Source organism: Osmerus mordax, chromosome 25, assembly GCF_038355195.1.
Source record: "Osmerus mordax isolate fOsmMor3 chromosome 25, fOsmMor3.pri, whole genome shotgun sequence".
NCBI lineage: Eukaryota > Metazoa > Chordata > Actinopteri > Osmeriformes > Osmeridae > Osmerus > Osmerus mordax.
The window spans coordinates 8,599,168-8,620,241 of record NC_090074.1 but is presented as its reverse complement, the minus strand read 5'-3'; the positions used below and the strand labels follow the sequence as shown (position 1 = coordinate 8,620,241).

Here is a 21,074-nt window from a genome sequence, read left to right as displayed (position 1 = left end):
TCCATATATTTTTGACGTATTTTCAACTTTTGGTTCCCTTAGGGCATATACAATGTTCCAGCCATGGGCGGAGCTTTATTTCAAAAGCCCCTATCATTTTAGGTTAGAATTTGGTTTGTAATTTTCGGCAATATGAGTGCAACGTAATGTTTATATTACATGAAGCAAAACATTTAATGCAAAAGTACAAATGCAAATTCTTATCTAAACTCACAGCAAACCTTGGATCTAGTTTAGGGCTAAGCACCCAATGTTTACAACGTCTGCCCCCCCCCCCCCCCCACCCCCACCCCCACCCCCAGGACATGGTAAAGAAGATGTTCTTGAGGGTTAAAGAGGTTCTAGTGGGTTCTAGTCCAGCGTGTAGATGTTCTCCTCGACGGGTCTCCTCATCCGGATCTCGTAGATAATGTGAGGCGGTTCTTTGGCTGAGAGACTGGAAGAACATATCAGTCACGGATTATATCATCATTAATGAGTCGTCGTTGATGTATTATAGCCTACATCGAGGTATGCATCTATACATGTAAGTTTATATCCATTTATGGCAGTTAGAGAAGAGCTTATTGTCTCACCAGCCTGTCTTCAGAGATCTCAGGTGGATTCCTCCTGAGGAGAAAACAATAACAAGACCACGTTGAAGATGCTACATTCAGGAAGTACATCAAGGGTTGGACACATTCACTCATCCTCACACCAACTCAAACCACACACACACGTGCGCACACACACACGTGCGCACACACACACGTGCGCACACACACACACGTGCACACACACACACACACAGGACCTCATGAATATGTGTGAATGTAAATGCAATCATGTGTCATCCTCTTGAAATTGGGAATCATTTTTGTAACATTTTTGTACATAAAAAACAACCAAACAAAGAATCAATCAACCAATCGTTGGCCAGGGTGTGGGTGTTCGTACGTTTGAATGCCAGCAGGGCCAGAGCTCCAAGCAACAACAACAGGAGACTGAGGGAGAGAGAGAGCACCGGAACGTTGATCTGCAGAGACAGTGCAGGGACCACATCCTCCAGCTGGTGGCAGCAGAGAGGCACAGATGAGTGTGTGTGTGTGTGTGTGTGTGTAGAATGTGTGTGTGTGTATGATGTGTTTTAGAGGGAGAGAGAAAGCATGTGCATGGACGATGTGTGTGTATGTATACATGTATATTCTATGTGAGTGCAAGTGTACGTGCGTCTGTGCGTGCTTTGGAAAAAAAGGGAAAGTGCATGCATAGTGTGTGTGTGTGTGGGGGGGTTATTTAATAAATTATTAGTTATAGTCCATAGATCAAAAGGATAATAAAGATGTTGATTATGGTGATGATGATGTTGACGATTGATGCATTAATGTGATGAAGGAGAAGGAAATTCTGCATGATTACTCACAACTGTCCCAGAATGCACCAACACGCTAGAATTCCGTCTGTGAACATCTACATAAGGTGACTCAGCAACTGCCCAATGTTCTGAGTGACACACAACACCCACACAGACACACTTTAGAATTGGAATGAATCAGGGCCTACAACAGCGCCTATCTAGAGGACCTGATCTTCTGGCAAAGTGGAGGGCACATACATTTGCATGCACTTGGCAGGAAGTGAAAGATTTGATCCCCTCTTGAGAGCTCAGATAATTCTACTTGATATATTGAAAAACTGAACCACAGGTTCAGACTGCAAATACAACACACCTACCCACCCGTATTTGGGTTTTATGTTTGTATGAGTGTGTGTTCATGCTTGTGTGCATGCATGTGTGTCTTTTGATATGCATCTTTTTTGGTGAGTGTTGGAAGCCAAATTATATATCTTCGTTTAAGAGGTTTTCTGTTGTTCTAATGCTCTAAAAGAGGTTCTAATCTGTGTTAAAGAGAGGTTCAACAGGTCGTAGAGAGACGTTCTAAGCTATGGTAGAAAGATGTTCTAAGCCTATGGTAGAGAGAGATTCCAAACTTTGGTAGAGAGAAGTTCTAAGCTTTGAAAGAGATGTTCTAATAGGTTGTCGGAAGAGACTCTAACTTGTAGTAGAGAGAGGTTCTAACTTGTGGGAGAGAGACGTTCTAAGAGGTGGTAGAGAGAGTATCTATAAGGGGGTAGAGAGACGTTTCTAACTTATAGTAGAGAGAAGTTCTAACCTGTGGGAGAGAGAGGTTCTAACTTGTAGGTTAGAGAAGTTCTAAGAGTTGGTAGATACAGGTTCTAACTTATAGTAAAAAGAGGTTCTAACTGTGGTAGAAGGAAGTTCTAACTTGTGGGTGAGAGAGAGGTTCTAAGAGGTAGTAGAGAGAGGTGTTAAGATGTTCCCACCTGTAGGAAGGGGAGGTTCTGTGGTTTCTTCTGTGGTTGTGGTGGGCTGGATGCTAACAGCTGGAGCTGAGAAGATCAACATAATCACACCAGTATAGATGTACTGCAAAATTAGTCTACATTGTCATCAACATCACATTGGTCTAAATCTGAGTATAATAAAATGAGTCTAGGTCTACATTTACATATTGAATTATATTTCTCTTAAGTTCAGAAAAGGTCCTTCAAACGAAACTAAAAGGCTCCTTTTTTAACCCTTGTGTTATCTTCGGGTCATTCTGACCCATCAGTCATTGTGACCCACCGTCGTATTGCGACAAATTTACCTCATACAAAAACAAAGTGAAGCATTTTCTTTTAACTGTCGGGCTGTCTCAGATCCCCCACATTGGAATGGTTAAAAGAAAATTATTTTTATTTGTTTTTGTATTGGGTAAAATTGGGTAAACACAACGATGTTTCGTTATGAACCTTTGGGTCATGTGACCCGAAGGCAGCACGAGGGTTAAGATAGAGACCATGGGACATGACACACCCTCGTTCCTAACAACTGGAACCCAGTACTTATTTTATCTACTGTTTCAATGTGTGATACAGACCATAATATACCACACACCATGAAAGTCCCACCTTTAACAACCCTCAGGCTGTGGGTGACTTTTTTATCATTGAAGATGCCGTCGATATCTACCCGGCAACAGTACAGCCCGCTGTCCGTTCTCTGGGCCTGGAGGATGAGTAGATCCAAACTCCCCGCCAGAGCATCCCCAGTCAGCCGGTAACGGTCCGACACCTTGGAGATCATGCCATTCTCATCTGTCTGCAAGAGGATGTCGTTGCACCAGAAGGTTCCACAGCCCCGTCCCCAGCACACATGACTCACGCCAAAACGTTTCACGGAGTACTGACAAGTCAAGATGGCTGCCTCGCCCTCCGTTACCTTGACGGCTGTTACAGAGGACCTGACTGGAGGCCAGCAGCAAACAGGAAATAGGAGACAGAGTTCAGGGTACACTATAAAAACCAAATGGCTGCTAGGTAGACACGTTGGGAACCATAGAATAACTTTTTTTTTACTCTACAGCGTTTTGCAGAGATTTGTTACATTTCACCAATAATTTCACCAATTTACACCAAGATATTAATAAGTAGCCCAATCTAACGACATATACATCTAGCAGACACTTTTATCCAAGATAAAGTGCAGGGTTGGATTTGAACCTGCAAGCTCTAGATTTGCCATCTAATACTCTATCACTGAGCAATCCCCATCCCCTCAACAAACCATGGATCAACTGTGGACACACAACAACACAAAGAATGTTCCCGGAAGATAAACTAGGAACTTAGTAAGAGAACCATGAACAAGATCCAGGAACAGTGAAGGAGAACCCTGAAGAGGAAATAGTATGTTGTGTTACTGTGATAAACTGCAGTTTAGTGTTAGTATTACTACTGCAATACACTACAGTATGGTGTTAGTATTGGTACTGTAGTATAATATAGTATAGTGTAACTATTGTTACTGTAGTGCAGAATAGTGTTATTTTTGATGCTGTAGTATACTGCAGTATAGTGTTATTATTGGTACTTAAATATACTGCAGTGTTAATTTTGTTACTGCAGTACAGTACCGTGTATTGTGGTGTTAGTATTATTACTATAGTATACCGCAGTATAGTGTTAGTTTTGGTATTGCACTATTGTGTGAGTATTGTTATTGCAGTATGGTGCAGTGTGGTGTTAGCGTTGTTCTTGCAGTGGTTTCCTTGCCTGGTAGTGTTGCTATGAAGATCAAGCAGAGAAGCGGACGCCACCCTTCTCCTGTTGCTGCCATGCTGAAGGCTTGTTGTCCAGAGGAGAGACAACCACCACTGTCTGGTGCTGGACGGAAGGGGGGGGGGGGGGGGGGGGGGAGGGAGAAAGAGAGAGGGAGAGAAAGGGGCTGGGTGGTTTGGAAAGCATGTGAGGGAGAGTGCGAGAGATAGTTGGTGAGCAAAAGAGAAAGATAGAGGGTGTGTTTGTGTGTGCAATTGTGTCTGTGTGTGTGACTATTTGAATAGGCAGCTGTGTTGAGGAGGCTGCTCTGTGACATCTCCAGGAAGGCTGTGACCCCCCCACCCCACTAACCCCAGCTATCCCCCCACCCTTACCCCAGCTAGCCCCCCCTTCTAACCCCAGCTAGCCTCCCTGTTAACCCCAGTCAGCCAACCCCCCCGGCCAGGGTGGGAGGAGATAACGGCCCTCTTGTAGGCCAGGGCGTCCACAAGCGAGTCCTATCTGCATAAATACTGGTGGGAGGACAGGGAAGGAACACAACAGTCCACTCATAGCTGTGTGTGTGTGTGTGTGTGCGTGTGCGCATGTGTGAATACATGTGTCTTTGTGTGTGAACGTGTCGGATGGCTGTAATGCGGTTGGAGTGCAACAGAGGTTATAAAACATGGATAGATTCATATAACATACAACTACACTACAAAATAGTGTGTAGTGTGTAACTGTTGGGTCATACTATGACCCAACAGTCTTCTACATTACATTACAAACTCCAGCACATGTTCAAAGCCTGCAGTACTGTCAGAAAAGTTGAAGATGTAACCCGTTATCCTGTATAAGAATGATACTTTGTTCAACATGCCATGTGTGCAGAGAGGAGCAACCCCTAAGTTAACTAGGCTTACCTAAACATACTGGACCCATATCTTAGTTGCCCTTGGGGAGGGTGAGCATTTGTTACTAACTCCGTGTTGTTGAAGGTTCAACGGAGCTAAGTAAGGTCTGGTGCCCATTTGCTTGTTACCTTTGTGGAGGAGCTTTTATGACACCAGGACTGGAGATTCAGTGGTTTCAGCTGCTATTGTGTTTCAACCAGGGTTGCTGTCGCACGCAGGCACACATGCGCGCAAGATCTATGTAATGGAGACAGCCAATGTAAGGAGAGCCATGTGACAGGTGCATGCCTGTGTATGAACCAATGGCTGTGTGGCTGGCGGTGATGTTTAAATGGTTAGCTACAAACAAGCTAGCATACAACTTTGTAACCACCATGATAATTTGTTTCCTTGCAGCCAGCCGCAAGTAATAAACTTTCTTGACTTCTTCACCGACTGACCAACTGTGCAATACTTGATAAACATTAATATTTCAACAAGTACATACACCCACACATGTTGAAATTGCATGCACACACACATGCACAGACACACGCATTCCCACTGTCACAGAGGTCTATCTATTCTCTGACTCATAATTGAATGGGTATGCTAATTGTACATTTGCACATATACATTACATTTCACATACCGATTCGTCTGTCTCATTCCAGTGGCAAAAGGGTTCCCTGGAAGATTTCAAGTTGTACATAACACATATGGAGGACTAAATGTGCCATAATTAAATATATAAATACATGAATAAATATACATCTCTTAAGTGATGTGAAGTTGCATGTCTTTCAAAAGAAATACACATTTCATTAAGATTATGTGATACATTTCAATTTAAATGCAAAGGGGCGGGACATAACCCATTACATGGAGCTGTCTCCATATTTTTTCAAAATATATAAAATAAAATAGGGCAGCAATATGGGCAGCATAGTGCAAATTAGGTGGTGGATAGACTTATAAATAGTAGATAAAGTGTTATGTCAGTGTGAGTCCTTTGCCTTGTTGAAGAGGCCAGCAGTGGATGGGAAGAAACTGTTATTACCTAGAATAGGTAATTTCCAAAAATTCTATTCAATTAGTTTTTTCAGCTGAGGCTAGGATCAGCCTGGGGTTATATATTTAGACCCATATTGACCATCTTCACACCATATTGGAACCATGTTCGAAGATTATGATGTAAAATAATGCTAAGTAAAGGTTACATTTAAATGTTGACTTTTCGAGTACTGAAAAATGACGCCTTTCATAAAAGGCTAATGTACGTATATTTGTCATATTAAGTGATTTAAATATAACTGAAGACAAAGATCTTCCCAAAAAATTAGTTTTTAAATAGAAAAGTATGTATTCACCCACACAAGGTATTACACTATAAACTTGTGCCAATACACATATGTATAAGCCTAGCGTGCAATATGAAGCCAATCGGTGCTTGTTTAATGCTGTCATAACATGGCTCATAGGAAGATTAGATTGATACTTTATTGCTCCAGAAGTAAATTAAGGTACACCAAAGGAATAAGGATAACAATGTATTTATTCAATAAAAAGTGCTTACAAAGAAACGGTTAGATGTGAGGGTCATGTAAATTAGTAGTGTAGGGAGTGGGTGAGGGATCAGTGCAAGTGTAGAGAATCATTACAAACTAATAACCAAACAGTGACGATGTTCCTGCTAGTAATGGAGAGACCCAGCTTGTTTGGGCACAGCTTATTAAGGACCAAGGCACAGATCACAGGTGTACCCCTGCAGCAATCACAGCTCCTCTGCCTGCCTGCCATCTTGCAACAGCAACAAAGACACAGAAACAGAAGACATAGACAGGAGACCCAAACAATGCACATAGAGCCAACAATCTAACATGGTTTATGCCATCATCGGAACAGGCATAACCTCCCGATCACTGCAAGTCATTCAGGTAATGGTAATGTCCTATTGACTCATACAGCTGTGAACAGTATCCTTTCTGAAGTAGAGACATGGCTAGTGTTTGCTGATCATTGCAGTGTTTAACAGCGTTCAACTCCATAAAAAAAAGTAGGCCTACATCTTACACAGTAGAAAGATTTTCTTTTATTTCAGGTCATCTGCAAGTCCCAGTGTGCCATTCCAATCAGCCCTTGGCCCAGAAGCAGCTTGGTTAAGCCTGGTTGCACAGTGAAACCCAGCTGCAAGGTTGCTGCCAGAAGGTGACCTGAGAATGAGTTGGGCCTTTGGGACATCATAGATGATCTTTTAAGTAAAGACAACAGTGTGTGAATGTGAAGGACAGCCGATGAACTTTTATATCTGTCACCTTGGCTGCGTATTTCACTTTTCTAGGTTTATACAAGGAAGATGACCGCTCAACAAATTGGCATCACAATATATTGGCACAAGAACCTATAACTTCATAGCCGAGGTATTACTGCCACCACTGGTCTGAAGATGTATTACATTTATATACGTAAGCCAATGGGATTTGTACATGAGTGGTATCTCGCCAACGCTGGATAGAGGATGTATTGCATTTATATGTAGCCCTAGGACTTACTTTTACTTCGGGTTTAGCTAAAGTCAATAGTGTTTAACATAGCGAACATTTTCATTGCGGCTAGCGGTACGTATGGCAAACATTATCACAAAATATTTACATTACATTTAGTCATTTAGCAGACGCTCTTATCCAGAGCGACTTACAGTAAGTACAGGGACATTCCCCCGAGGCAAGCAGGGTGAAGTGCCTTGCCCAAGGACACAACGTCAGTTGGCATGACCGGGAATCGAACTGGCAACCTTCGGATTACTAGCCCGATTCCCTCACCGCTCAGCCACCTGACTCCCTTTTTAGGGAGTCATGTTTTTAAAGGATTAATGTAGCTGTACTTATGACCCATATAGTCATAACTTTAATGTTTTACTCTGAGGGGATTTCTAGCTAGGCTACATAAAGAGCCAGAACTATTATTATTTGTGTTTTTTGGGTAAGATTATGCATATCGGATTTCTTGCATCATCTGTGTTGAAGTTTTATTTTGATTGATCGATATTGTGACTGCATTGAAAAGTGTATTCCTATTCGATAAATTGATCCAAAAAACTTAATTCATTCAAGTTTCTGTGGCTCAGTTGTTTAAAGTGTTGCATCTGTTGTCCCGAAGGTGCGTGTTCGAATATCCATGAAGGAGAATTAAATATATTTAACTCTGTTGTTGAGTGTAACCTTCTTAATGTACATTTTACAATGTTTTGTTATTTTGAGGAGGAATCAGCTTATAGTACAATTAAGTACTATAAACAACCTACAGGCCCTGGCCTCAACCTAAACAACAGGGAAAAAATTCCTGCTCTATGCAGATGACCTAGTGCTGTGGCGGCTGCTGGTCTTTCAAAGAGGGGAAGCTCATTTTCGGCCTACATCCTAAAATATTTTATTTACTTCACTGGCTAGTTCACCCCTACGACACTAGCCTAGCCTGTTTACGCTACTGTTTCGCCCGCGTTACAAAAATGCTGCCCCCCCCTTCCTCAGTTACGACGCACTAAATTCTAACAAATATATTTTTTAGACGCTACACATGTTATACATCATTGGAAAGCTACGATTCTTGTGCTTCCATTGAAATAAACCAATTCAAGATCAAGTCGCAATAGCAAGCAAAGTCAACGTCTTTTTCCGGTGAACATTCCTTCAACAATGCCAAAGAAAAAAGTTGTACTCACCCTAAGTGGTTCAAATAGGTCCAGGTGTGCAAATCATGCCATCAAAACTTGATCTGCTTACAGTCCCAAGGGTTCAAAGTATCTAACCATGTAAAGTAATTCGTCCAAATACAATGTTTTACTTCATGAATAGCCATTATCCTTTGTTTCATTATGCAAGTTAGCCGACAGAAGAAACAACTTGTTCACATAAAAGTGTTCTTTTCTCCAGTTAGCAACGGAGTATTTACAATATGAAGGCATCAAAATGTCCGTTGAACCCTCCCCTTTTGATTGACACATTGTTTGACCCAATAGGAGCTTCCATGCCCCGTTGACAGCCCTCTAAAGCCAACTAGGTCTGTGCGTCCTGCCCGCCCCCCCCCCCCCCCCCCCCCCCCACACTCTTTCTAAACAAATTTCTCGAACTGGCTTCGACTGGCTCTGAAATGAGCTCGTTAGCCTTGTAGCTGACAGCTAGCTGAAAATGCCAATACCTCATTTGTATGTGTCTGTGGAGCCGTCAAAATAAAAGTCGATTGCGCAATATGGTTGACAGAATCAGTTTTCTTTGTGCGCCAATCCTGGGAATCAGATAAAGCACTCCAATGTGTTCATGCTTCAATTTTTGTGTTTCAGTAATACTAATTAGGGATTTAGCTATTATATATGATAGTTCTAAGTACCACCTTTCATTAGAGATAACAATTATGAAAAATAATACCTTTTATCCTGAGTATTTGACCTTGGTTACAAAGGGTCATTTTGGAGTCTCCAAAAGGCCCTTTTAGAAAATGCCTGGATGTACTCTTATAAAAACATGTGTCAAATATGAATATATTGTGGTATTATGTTTGACTTTTGATTTGAATTGGGTAAGGCTTCAACCTGTGGTCCAATTTAGTCTTCCAGCTAATACCTACCACCTCTAGGCCTCTTCAGGCCTCTGTTTTCAAAACAAAATCTAGGCGGAAATATAAATTTTCACTTTCCTTGTGTTCAAGCTTCTATTACTCAACACTAGTAGGACTGACAGGGGTCCTGACAACAGGGGACATAACTTCAGAGTGTCAGCTTTCAAAAGAGATCATTTACATGCATGTACTCCAAATGGTTCAAGAACAGCTTCCAATTTACTTTGGGTATGCTGTTTAGGCGTTTTTAGGCACATTTAACAGGAATATTAAGAGGCTAGCCTACTGAATGAATGGACAATCTAACAAAACAATATTAATCAAGGAGGAAATGTGGAAATTAGGTTAAACTGAATCAAGGAACGTGGTGTATAATTGTATGAAATGTATGATGAAAATTGGTTAGCAATTTCGTCAAGCAAATACCAAGAAATAGCTTGCTGCATTTTGTCTTTCAACTACAGTTGCAAAATCCGCGATGGGACTGAGCTTGAATAGCTTCGGTGACTTTTTGTAGTATAAGATTACTGTCAATCAAAAGGAGATGCAGTCTTTCGACAGACCCTCCAATCATCACGCGGAAGCCCAGCGTCCAGGCCAGCCGACTCCTCCATTCACCCCCAGAGACGCTGAGTGTCCGAGGCGGGACATAATCTCAGCATTCATCCAATGACCGTATAGTTTCGAAGCACTGAAAAAAACTGTTAAAAGCAGCTCCATTGAAGTCCATGGAAGCTGAGCTTCAACAGGGAAATGCACTGTGACGCTACGGGAATGTATGAGAAGGAAATCAGTCAGTCGACCTGCTAATATATGTAGCTGATTCTGAAAGAACTCGTCTTCGATATGAACGTGTTCTAACGCATTTAAAATGTTAACACAATAGTAAATATTTGACAATTAATTGTTTGAAATTTTAGGGGACGCTGAGCTTCCCTTGCAGTCTTAAAGAAATCGCCACTGGCCCTGACAGACATATGTTCACTCTAGGAAACCCCGCACTAGAGCACACCCTGTCCTATGATAACCTGAGGATCAAAATCAGTGCCTCTGGAAAATTTGGACTGGCAGTGAATGTGCTAAAGGAGAAGGCCTGTAGAGCCTTTTTTGCAATTAGAAAATTCCATAAAATAAACGTACCAATCAGAATCTGGACTAAAACATTTGATAGCATAATACCACCAATAGCGCTATATGGAAGTAAAGTATGGGGTCCACTCAGTCAGCATGATTACAGTAGATGGGACAAACATCCAATAGAGGCCCTGCATGCTGAATTCTGTAGAATTATATTGAACATACAATGGAAAACACCCACCTATGCATGCAGAGCAGAATTTGGCCGATATCCTTAATTATAAACCCCTAGAACCCTAAAACGAACCCTAAAATTCTGGATGCATCTCAAATCAAGTCCCCGAGATACATTGCAATTTGAAGCACTGCAAACCCAAGAACTGAACCCCCAAAAGAGTGCTTTTAGTCAGCTGGTCATGAGACTAACTAACCAACTAACACCTTACATTGTCCCATCTCAGATCAGTACTGCTTTACAATCACAAATTAGAGTAAACCAAATTGTTCAACAAACCAAAAAGGCCTATCTGGAACATTGGAACAACCAAACCAAAACACAAAACAAACTAAGTTGCTATCGGGCAATAAACAGAGATTATGAATTGGCTAAATATCTTTATACTGTCAAAGATATAAAACAGAGACAGATCCTGACCAAGTACAGGATCAGTGACCACAGTCTAGCCACTGAAAAAGGCAGACACAAAAAAACCTGGTTACCAAAATAATCCAGAGTATATGGTCACTGTACGACAGGTGAGGTAGAGACAGAGATGCACTTTGTACTACACTGCCAACATTACAGAAATACCAGACAGCATTTCTTTAATAAATTTGAAACCCTTATACCATCGTTCCTTCTCCATGAAGGAGAATTAAATATATTTAACTCTGTTGTTGAGTGTAACCTTCTTGATGTAAATTTTACAATGTTTTGTTATTTTGAGGAAGAATCTCAGTTTATAGTACAAAAAAGTACTATAAACAATCTACAGGCCCTGGCCTCAACCTAAACAGGGAAGAAAAAAATCCTGCTCTATGCAGATGACCTAGTGCTGTTGTCACCCACAGAGCAGGGTTTACAGTAGCATCTGGATCTGCTAGACTGAGCAATACTGTCAGAACTGGGCCCTGACAGACACATGTTCACTCTAGGAAACCCCGCACTAGAGCACACCCTGTCCTATGATTACCTGGGGATCAAAATCAGTGCCTCTGGAAAATTTGGACTGGCAGTGAATGTGCTAAAGGAGAAGGCCTGTAGAGCCTTTTTTGCAATTAGAAGAAAATTCCATAAAATAAACATACCAATCAGAATCTGGACTAAAACATTTGATAGCATAATACCACCAATAGCGCTATATGGAAGTGAAGTATGGGGTCCACTCAGTCAGCATGATTACACTAGATGGGACAAGCATCCAATAGAGGCCCTGCATGCTGAATTCTGTAGAATTATATTGAACATACAATGGAAAACACCCACCTATGCATGCAGAGCAGACTTAGGCCAATATCCATTAAAGGAGCAATTGATTGCAAAACCGATTTTACCTTGTCATAGTTGAAAAATGACAGTTTGGTGTGTTAAATAGACATACAGTGAGTCTCAAAGTCCATTGAAACCTCTTTCCTATAAAAATTTCACTTTTTGAAGCTGCAACCTGAAAACGCTAGCTTTTGAAACAGTGCAAGTTGTGACGCCACAACTTGCAGTATCAACTTTGTCACGCCCTAAAATGTACATTTACCCGCCCTCTGGTTTTCTGGTCCAGGAACGGAGGTCGCCTAGATCTCTGACACTTTTTTTTAGCTAGCTGCGCGCTGCTCTGTACTTCCACAGGAATTACAAATAAGAAAGTTAATACGTTTTCAAGCTATTGAAAATGGAGTACTGTAAATGCAATGTTCCAGGCTGTACCGGGAATCCTGACACTTTTCACCATCTTCCCAAAGAACAAGATGCTTGACAGGCATGGCTGATCTATGGGAATATCCCTATTAAGTACGACGCTAAAGTATTAATTTGCTCGGACCATGTCACCGAGGACAGTTTTGAAAACCTGCGACAATGTAAAGCAGGATTTGCTATGAAGATGTTGCTGAAAAGAGGTGCTGTTCTGACCTTATCTTTATCACAACCGCAACCTGTAGTATGATGTTGTCGCTAACAGTTATTCGCAATGCTAACATATCCTGCCTGTATCTAGCATCGGTAGAATGTGTGATGATTTAGTTTATTGGCAATGGGGCTAACGTTATTTCATGTTCCTGACAGTGTTTCATTCAAATAAATAACCTGTGTTGTCATGTAAATCTACAATTCAAGATGGATGTTTGTCCAGATCAATTTTTCAACAAGAAAGCTAGAGCTAACTGAAGCTGAGTTGAATCAAGATAGTTTGTTTGCTAAGCTGTAGTGCTAACGTTACCCACCTAAGTCGATCCCGTTTGCTTCAACAACAGAAGTGGAAACAACTAACCAGTGTTGCCAACCCAGAGTCAGATGGCTGGGCGGTGAGGGAGTCGGGCTAGTAATCTGAAGGTTGCTAGTTCGATTCCCAGCCGCGCCAAATGATGTTGTGTCCTTGGGCAAGGCACTTCACTCTACTTGCTTCGGGGGGAATGTCCCTGTACTTACTGTAAGTCGCACTGGATAAGAGCGTCTGCTAAATGACTAAATGTAAACCCCTCAGTAAGGAAAGTAGCTATTGGCTGTCCTAAAAGTCACTAAAAGTCACTAAATGATGTCATCGCCTAATTTGCATATTTGTAACGGCTGCTGTGTGGGAGAGAGGAATATCAAGAGAGACAAAATGTGGGTAAAAACACCCTAAATATGTTTAGAACTACAAATGATTTTGATGTTGTTGATTGTTGAGGTTTTTGCGACGTTTTGGCATCGACAAAGGCCATCAAATCTCTAAATAACTTAAGGACTTTAATGCTTTGTCTATACCCACATTAGACATAACCTAAATCAATGTAATCCTTTTAAAACAAAAGACTGCTGTGTGGGGTGGAATTGCTAGCTCTACGTCCGACCCTCTACTCCTCCTCTTTTATCCGGGCTTGGGACCGGCAAAGTAGTGATGGGTCGTTCGCGTACGATCCGGCTCTAAGAGCCGGCTCTTGAAGGTGAACGTCGGGAGCTGGCTCGCATATCTGAAGAGCCGACTCTATTTTTAATAGATTAATACAGCCTATAAAAACTAAACCCTAACCCTATGAAATAATGAATTTTAATTGTATTTAAAATAATTGCCTAATTCAAAGAACAACAAAAAAATACTTGTAGGCTTAAAAGCGCACACGATCATCCTCACATTCTGTTCCTGTCAATCCTGCATGAGGGAGGGACGAGCCAACTCACACACAGTCAGAGAGTAGTCAAAACTCGGAGGAGAGCCATGACAAATCAATGCATTTTTAAAGATATGTGGTTACGGTCGAGTATGATTTCATTTCATAATTTAATTCAAATTGTTTTCACACCCATCATAGTCAAATTCATAGTTAAAACATGTATTTTTTAAAGAGCCGTTCGGGAGCCAAAAGAGCCGGCTCTTTTTGGTGAGCTGAGCCATACGAGTCGGCTCACGAAAAAGAGCCGGAATGCCCATCACTACGGTAAAGTGACCCAAAAAAAGACACTTGAGCGCATTAAAGAATATATTGTGCTTATTAAAGTTATGCATTGTGCTTATTAAAGTTATGAACTTAGAAGTGTGCTCAGGCTTAAACATTGGGTCTCACACTGAGTGTGGGAAGCAGGCTGTTCTTTGTGTCTCTATCTTTTCATTTTCAGAAACAACCTTGAATCTGGGTGGAGATGGCACCCGAGCAGGTGGGACGCGGAGGCAAGAACAACTCCCTGATGCACGAGAGAACAAGCTCAACCCTCTTTTCATCTTTCTGTTTTAATTGCACTGTATATTATATGCTGGGGAGGGAAAGATAGCCAGTTGGACTTCGTGAACCAGCCCAAACTCTGTTGCGGGTAGGGAAACTTAGACAACTCCAGAGCTCTGTACTTGTTGATTTCCAACTGCTGCATTAAAGCTGATATTATCGGACCTCTGCGACTCCAGACCACTCTTTCTAGAACACAGATTTGTGTCATTGAATACTATCATTACATATTGGAATAGACACAGACTTTAAATCCTTCAGCATGCATGATTCATTTGCAGTCTGGATGTGGAGTGTGTGTGTCTGCTGCGCAAGGCTATTGTGAGACTGGCCGCCTGTGAGTACTTTGGGACACGGAGGAACTCACGGCAGCACCCGCTGCTCGTTGAGGACAGTACTGCAAAACTATCCGTGCTTTCACGTCAGTCTCCAAAACACCAGCAAGTCTCAAACAATACCGGACAAAGTCGCTAGATTTGTCGCTAGTCGCTTTTGACAATAAAAGTCGCCAGGAGGGTTTGGAAAGTCGCCAGATCTCCATGTCTGTGCTCCAAGTCTCCACCTATGATGTTTCAGTGAGTGCTGTTGGCCGTGTTATGTCTTTGCTCCGCAGCTTCACTCGTTGTAAAACAACCAATCAGCGCGCAGCTCATCTATATATTCATGAGCATACCATAAAAGGAGAAAAACTCTATTTTCTTTATAGGGCTATTTCATCGGATGCATCAGGGCTCATAGAACAGCACCCGGGCCATTTTCAGCCCAACCAATGATACATACCCTATTTCGGAGACCTTAAGGAACAGTGTGAAATACCCCCCAAAAAACTGTCAATAACCCCTTGAAGTTTAGCTTCAGGTTGTAATAGATTACTTTGTCAGATAAAGCCTCATTTTAAAATGTCGGTTTTTAAATAATGTGTTTTAATGTTTTGATGGGTGTGGCATTGTTATTGTGATTATACACTGATGGTTCTTGTGTTATTTTACATTTAGTCATTTTGTAGACGCTCTTATCCAGAGCGGCTTACAGTAAGTACAGAGACATTCCCCCGAAGCAAGTAGGGTTAAGTGCCTTGCCCAAGGACACAACGTCATTTTGCATGGCGGGGAATCAAACCGGCAACCTTCTGATTACTAGCCCGATTCCCTAACCGCTCAGCCACCTGACTCCCACATTTTAATGTAATAGATGTATCAAGGGATGACAGAGTCCTCTGGCTCTGGGCAAGACAGTGATCCAGAACAGCCAGGAGATTTCATCCAGCCCCTCGAAACTGCATCAAGCACCAGATACACTGTTCCAAAAGGACCCAGTGGTAGGCCAGGCCTAAACTACACATTTTAATTAGCAGCTGTTAATATCTAATCTTGTGGATCCCTTAATTATACATTTCCATTGAGAGATGACATTATTTAATGTGTGTTTCAGACATATAAAAATCCAGAGGAGACTTATTTTTGCTTGTAGTAAAGAATATATTGTGCTTATTAAAGTTATGCATTGTGCTTATTAAAGTTATGAACTTAGAAGTGTGCTCAGGCTTAAACATTGGGTCTCACACTGGGTGTGGGAAGCAGGCTGTTCTTTGTGTCTCTATCTCTTCATTTTCAGAAACAACCTTGAAACCGGGTGGAGACGGCACCCAAGCAGGTGGGACGCGCGTAGGCAAGAACAACTCCCCGATGCACGAGAACAAGCTCAACCCTTTTTTGATACTTGTGTTTCAATTGCACTGTATAAATATATGCTGGGGAGGGACAGATAGCCAGTTGAACTTCGTGAACCAGCCCAAAACTCTGTTGCGGGTAGGGAAACGTAGACAGCCCCAGAGCTCTGTACTTGTTGATTTCCAACTGCTGCATTAAAGCTGATATTATCGGACCTCTGCGACTCCAGACCACTCTTTCTAGAACACAGATTTGTGTCATTGAATACCATCATTACATATTGGAATAGACACATAGATTTTGAATCCTTCAGTAGCCATTTTTTCTCTGCCAAGTACACCTGAATCTGCCTTCACATCACAGTCAAGTTTTTGGCACTGTTTAAAGATTCTGGGTTTAAGCTCCATTCGAAGGCAGAGCATCATATCAATGCTATGTATGCCTGGAATCAGCATAAAAGGGCTGTCGACAGCAACTCATCAATGTTTGATGTCATAAATGAGAACCGGAAAAAGAAAGTGGAGGAAAACTGTACTTACATTAAAATAATTGCAGATGTGCTCCTATTAACTGCCACTCAAAATATATCTTAGAGAGGTTATCGAGAGTCTGAGGACTCTCACAACAAGGGTATTCTTTTGACAATATTAGAAGAAATAGCAAAGCATGACCCTCTCATAGAGAAAAGGATGAATGCATGTGGCAATGCTAAGTACACCAAATCCAGAATGAAGTTCTTGATGGCTTAGCTGAGATGGTACAAAGTGAAATAATAAGATAAGTAAAAGAAAGTGAAGTTTTTGGTGTAATTGCAGATGAAACCAAAGATTTAAAAAAAGATGTCTGTAGTTGTGCGGTACTATTACAACTGGGCCTCCACAAAAGCCTTTGACACTTTCAGTCAGCTGAAAGCTTAGATGCAGCAGGTCTCACAAAAATGATAATTGATGGTTTGGACTACAGAAATAATATTGTGGGGCAAGGCTATGACGGTGCATCCGTCATGAGCGGAAAGCATTCGGGTGTGTCTTCACGGATTAAGGACAGAGCAAGATTTGCATTTTGTGTGCACTGTAATGCACATTTTTTTATTTGGTTCTTGACGATGCTGTGAAAACAGTCCCTGAGACAGTTAACTTCTTTGCTCTCCTGCAGAAGCTTTATAACTTTGTGTCTGGCTCGTACCTTCATCTCAAGTGGCTTGCAGTTCAGAAAGAGCTATAGACTATCCACAGCAGCAGCCCAGGGAACTACAGAGACTTTTGGATGTAAGGTGGGCATGCAGAAACATGGCATGCCGTAATCTGAGGGACAGGCTTCCAGCAGTTCTGAGAGTGCTGCAAGATATTGCACTTGAAAACAGTGGTGATAGATTAGTCGAGGCAAGGGGACTTCTTTCTCAGATAGATTTGCATTTCATAGGGATTTTGTAGTGCTTGGTGATGCCAAGTGTCTTACTGAAATGCTACAATCAAGCTCTTGATCTAGCAAGGGCTGTGGATCTTGTAGGTGCTCTTACAGACACCTTACAGGACTACAGAAGTGAGGTTTACTTTGGAGAACTATGGAAAGAGGTTTAAAAGATTGCAGAGCACTGCAAAATAAGTGTACAAACAGTGTGTAAAAGACAGCCTAAAACAAGTTTAAGATTCCATGACTCATTGATGATGAGCACTGTAGGACAGACAAGTAGTGACCAAAGTGATGGTGAGAGCTTCCAAAGAGCTATCTTTTATCAGGTGCTTGACCGTCTCACAGCTGCAGATGTTTTTCAAAGAAGAATTGCGAGATAATGCAAGGGGTTCAGTCTCTCAACCCAAAGAGTAGAACATTCTTGAAAGAGGAGCCTCTGTTTGCCTTTGCTCAGACCTTTGAGTCAGATTTAGAGGACTTCAAACATGAGGTTCATCAAACCAAGCGGCTTCTTGATAGGAGAGAGAAAAGTGGCAGGGACAGACCGTCTACTCTTCTTGAGTTCATTGTGTTTTTAGAACCGTATAAATAAATGTTTTCCATGAGCTGTTTCGACTTTGCAAGATTTCTGTTACACCAGTCAGCAGTGCTTCCTGCGAGAGAAGCTTCTCAGCTTTAAAACTGATTAAAACCCACCTTAGGACAACAATGGTTGATGACAGGTTAAGTCACCTTGGAATTCTCAGTGTTGAGTCAAGGAGGGCACGCTCCATCAACATGGATGCGTTTGCCAGTTCTCACTAGAACCGCAGAATTATGCTAAATCTACCAAGGTAAATTTGTGAGTTAGGCGGTCCCTCTGGTCATGAATAATACCTCTACTGTCAAATCATATAATAAATAATACCTGCACTGTGTACTAGCTTGTACACTGACATTCTAAAATTATACATCCAAAGGGTTTCTTATCACACAGATTTAATTTGGTCTTGTTTAGGCCAATTCCAAAACTTTTCTTGGTTATTAGTTAACATAAGATATATGAACAGAAATATTATCCTGTAAATTCGTAATGTTGTTGGGAACCAAAGTTATTTATATTTTTCAAGTCCATTTCTGCTTGATCCTTGTCATATCAAATTGCAGTTTTTTGGGGGGGGTGTAAATTCACTTTGTTTTGTAAATAAACTATGCACTGTGTTATCTCTGTAACACAGAAATGCTATTATAAGTCCCTGGTGCTTGGATGGATTTATGATCATCATTTGATGCCCCTGTCGTGCTTAATTGCTTTGATAATCAGTCCCACCATAATCCTAGCTCAACAGCACAAATACAGGGAAAACAAAGCTAACTAGGTGCTAGCTGTTACGGGGAGTTGGGGGTAGGACCCAAACGCAGGAGAAGTCAGCAGGTAGAGTTCAAAACAGGGATTTCTTGGATAGGGAAACAGACAGGGTACCAGGGCCCCGTTCGTCGTAAGGGTTGAAGCTAAGTTAATCAATTGTCCCTTTAGCCCGTTAACATTAGCGAGATGAGTGAGAACAGCAAATATCAGTTCGTCAACGGCTGATCCGCATCCAAATCATGTGGTTAATTTCAATCAGGCTAAACTTATCAGGGAAATTGCACGTGCACGTCCTACTTCAAAAGGCAGGAAAGGTCGATCACCAAAACCGTGATTTTTTAACGGTATGATGGCGGAAAAGACGAAAGAGAGAGCGGTGATAGGCTATTGTCGCCATCCGAGCAAACTATTATAATGAGTCTCTAAGAAGACAATAAGCATATTATCATGGCTAAGTCAAACACCGCCACCGCTGCCAGAGCAAGACAAGCAGCTTGGCAAAAAATTGCCGATAAGCTAAATGCGAAAGTTTTGGGGAAATGTATAGGCTCATCTTAAGTGCCTCATTACCCCAATCAATCAGATCACATTTCTTTAAATGTGCCTGCTGGTATAGACTTAATGGAAATTAATAATCGAATGAGATCTTGCTAGTGAAAATAATGATCTCAACTCTTTCAGAATAAGTAGGCTAGATAAAAACAAGGCCAACGAGTATCTAAGTGATACGAATTCATAGACAATTATGAGGATATATGTAGGCTACTGCGCTTATATCATGTACTATATATGTGTATATGCATGTAGGCCTATGTGTAAATCCCTCTTTGATTTCATTGACTGGGACATGGCCAGGGAATATGATGAATTGATTCATCAGCTGGTTAAGCGCCAAGTACACTTTTCTTACAGCAACGCATGCTGCGGCTTTGCCAATGTTTTCTGCATCGCCTATACTGTATAAAAATGTAGCCTATAGCCTACCTGACGCAAAAAACCTCAAGGCTATGCAGTCTGAAGCACAGTTAAAGTGTCAAGTAGCTTTATTGTCAATTTCTTCACATGTCAAGACATAAAAAGGAATCGATATGACGTTTCCCACTCTCCCACAGTGAAACATATAAAAAGCACAGGCACAACAGATAAGACAAGACATTTCGTAAAACATAGCGTTACATATTCACATACAGCAGCATAAGCTCATAACTAGAGAGGGTACAATTTCTGGGGAAATTGTAGGGTGTGCTTGCTTGCGTCGGTTGCACAGGGGTCTGTATATTTTATATAAAAATGCATCGGGCCTACTTATTATTTATAAAGATTACATAGATTTAAAAGCATCTTTTTTTTGCTGCTCATTTACAACTCAAAATACGAGTGAAGTGTCGAATGAAATATGATGTCTTCTCATTTCCCCTGCAAGAGGCAGCTGACAGGCTGAATCAAAACGAATACATTTGGCAGACCGGTGTAAAAATTGACCTAATCTCTATGACTTAAACGTCCTTTTAAGTTGTCCCTTCTCGTGATATTTTCAGGCATTTAGCCTACTCATATTGCATTCATTCATTAATAAAGAACCCCCTTTGAAGATTATTCTACGACTTTACCGGCAGAAGATAGAATCGCGATTCAAACAGTACCATCTGCTAACTGAAAATATGCCCCCAAAAACGTAAATAAGCTTGACATTTATTTAGTAGAAAATCGCTCATTCATAAAAAGCTCACTGGTAGCGAACATTGTCAGTAACAACGCAAAATGCGATATAGCCCTGTGTGGAGAAGCTGCCCCGGTAAATTCTACTACTACAGTACAGTACTAGACTACTGCTGTGTTGGTCTTGGTAGCGATTGCGTTGGTTGAATTCGATTTAACGTTCCGTTGTACGGTTAAGGCTGAAATTAATTATTTTCATGAACAGATTGACAAAGTTTAGGCTGTGGCAATGAAGTTCATGTTAGTAGTCAGATTGTTTCAACTAATGAAAGACTTTTGAGTAAGGGGAGTGCCGAACATGTTCTGTCACCGTTTGACTTGAACAGCTGAGGAGTTTTTGTTAGC

General features: G+C 41.4%; 2 protein-coding genes across 3 annotated transcripts in view; one reads left to right on the top strand and one right to left on the bottom strand.

The window, feature by feature from the left end:
• LOC136933706 (homeobox protein MSH-D-like) overlaps positions 1 to 21,074 on the top strand; it is a 300,351-nt gene that overhangs the window by 154,013 nt on the left and 125,264 nt on the right. The gene's annotated exons all lie outside the window — the stretch shown is intronic.
• On the bottom strand, positions 295 to 5,162 carry timd4 (T cell immunoglobulin and mucin domain containing 4). Of its 2 annotated transcripts, none has more exons than XM_067228869.1 (8): positions 5,126 to 5,162; positions 4,099 to 4,209; positions 2,956 to 3,291; positions 2,326 to 2,391; positions 1,403 to 1,482; positions 937 to 1,048; positions 576 to 609; positions 295 to 436 (listed from the first exon to the last, which is right to left on the bottom strand). In XM_067228869.1, the coding sequence occupies exons 2-8, from the start codon at positions 4,160 to 4,162 to the stop codon at positions 352 to 354; spliced, it is 777 nt and encodes a 258-aa protein (XP_067084970.1). In that variant the 5' UTR covers positions 4,163 to 4,209; positions 5,126 to 5,162; the 3' UTR covers positions 295 to 351. The 2 variants fall into 2 exon arrangements, with proteins under 2 accessions (XP_067084970.1, XP_067084969.1); XM_067228868.1 differs by lacking the exon at positions 5,126 to 5,162 and adding an exon at positions 5,007 to 5,042.

What these genes read in the sequence shown, in the direction of transcription:
- timd4 (XM_067228868.1), bottom strand. An exon ending in AGAACCTCCCCTTCCTACAG is followed by an intron (nt 1,483 to 2,325) that starts GTGGGAACATCT and finishes TGTGTCACTCAG; the next exon opens with AACATTGGGCAGTTGCTGAG. An exon ending in AGATCTCTGAAGACAGGCTG is followed by an intron (nt 437 to 575) that starts GTGAGACAATAA and finishes ATGTTCTTCCAG; the next exon opens with TCTCTCAGCCAAAGAACCGC.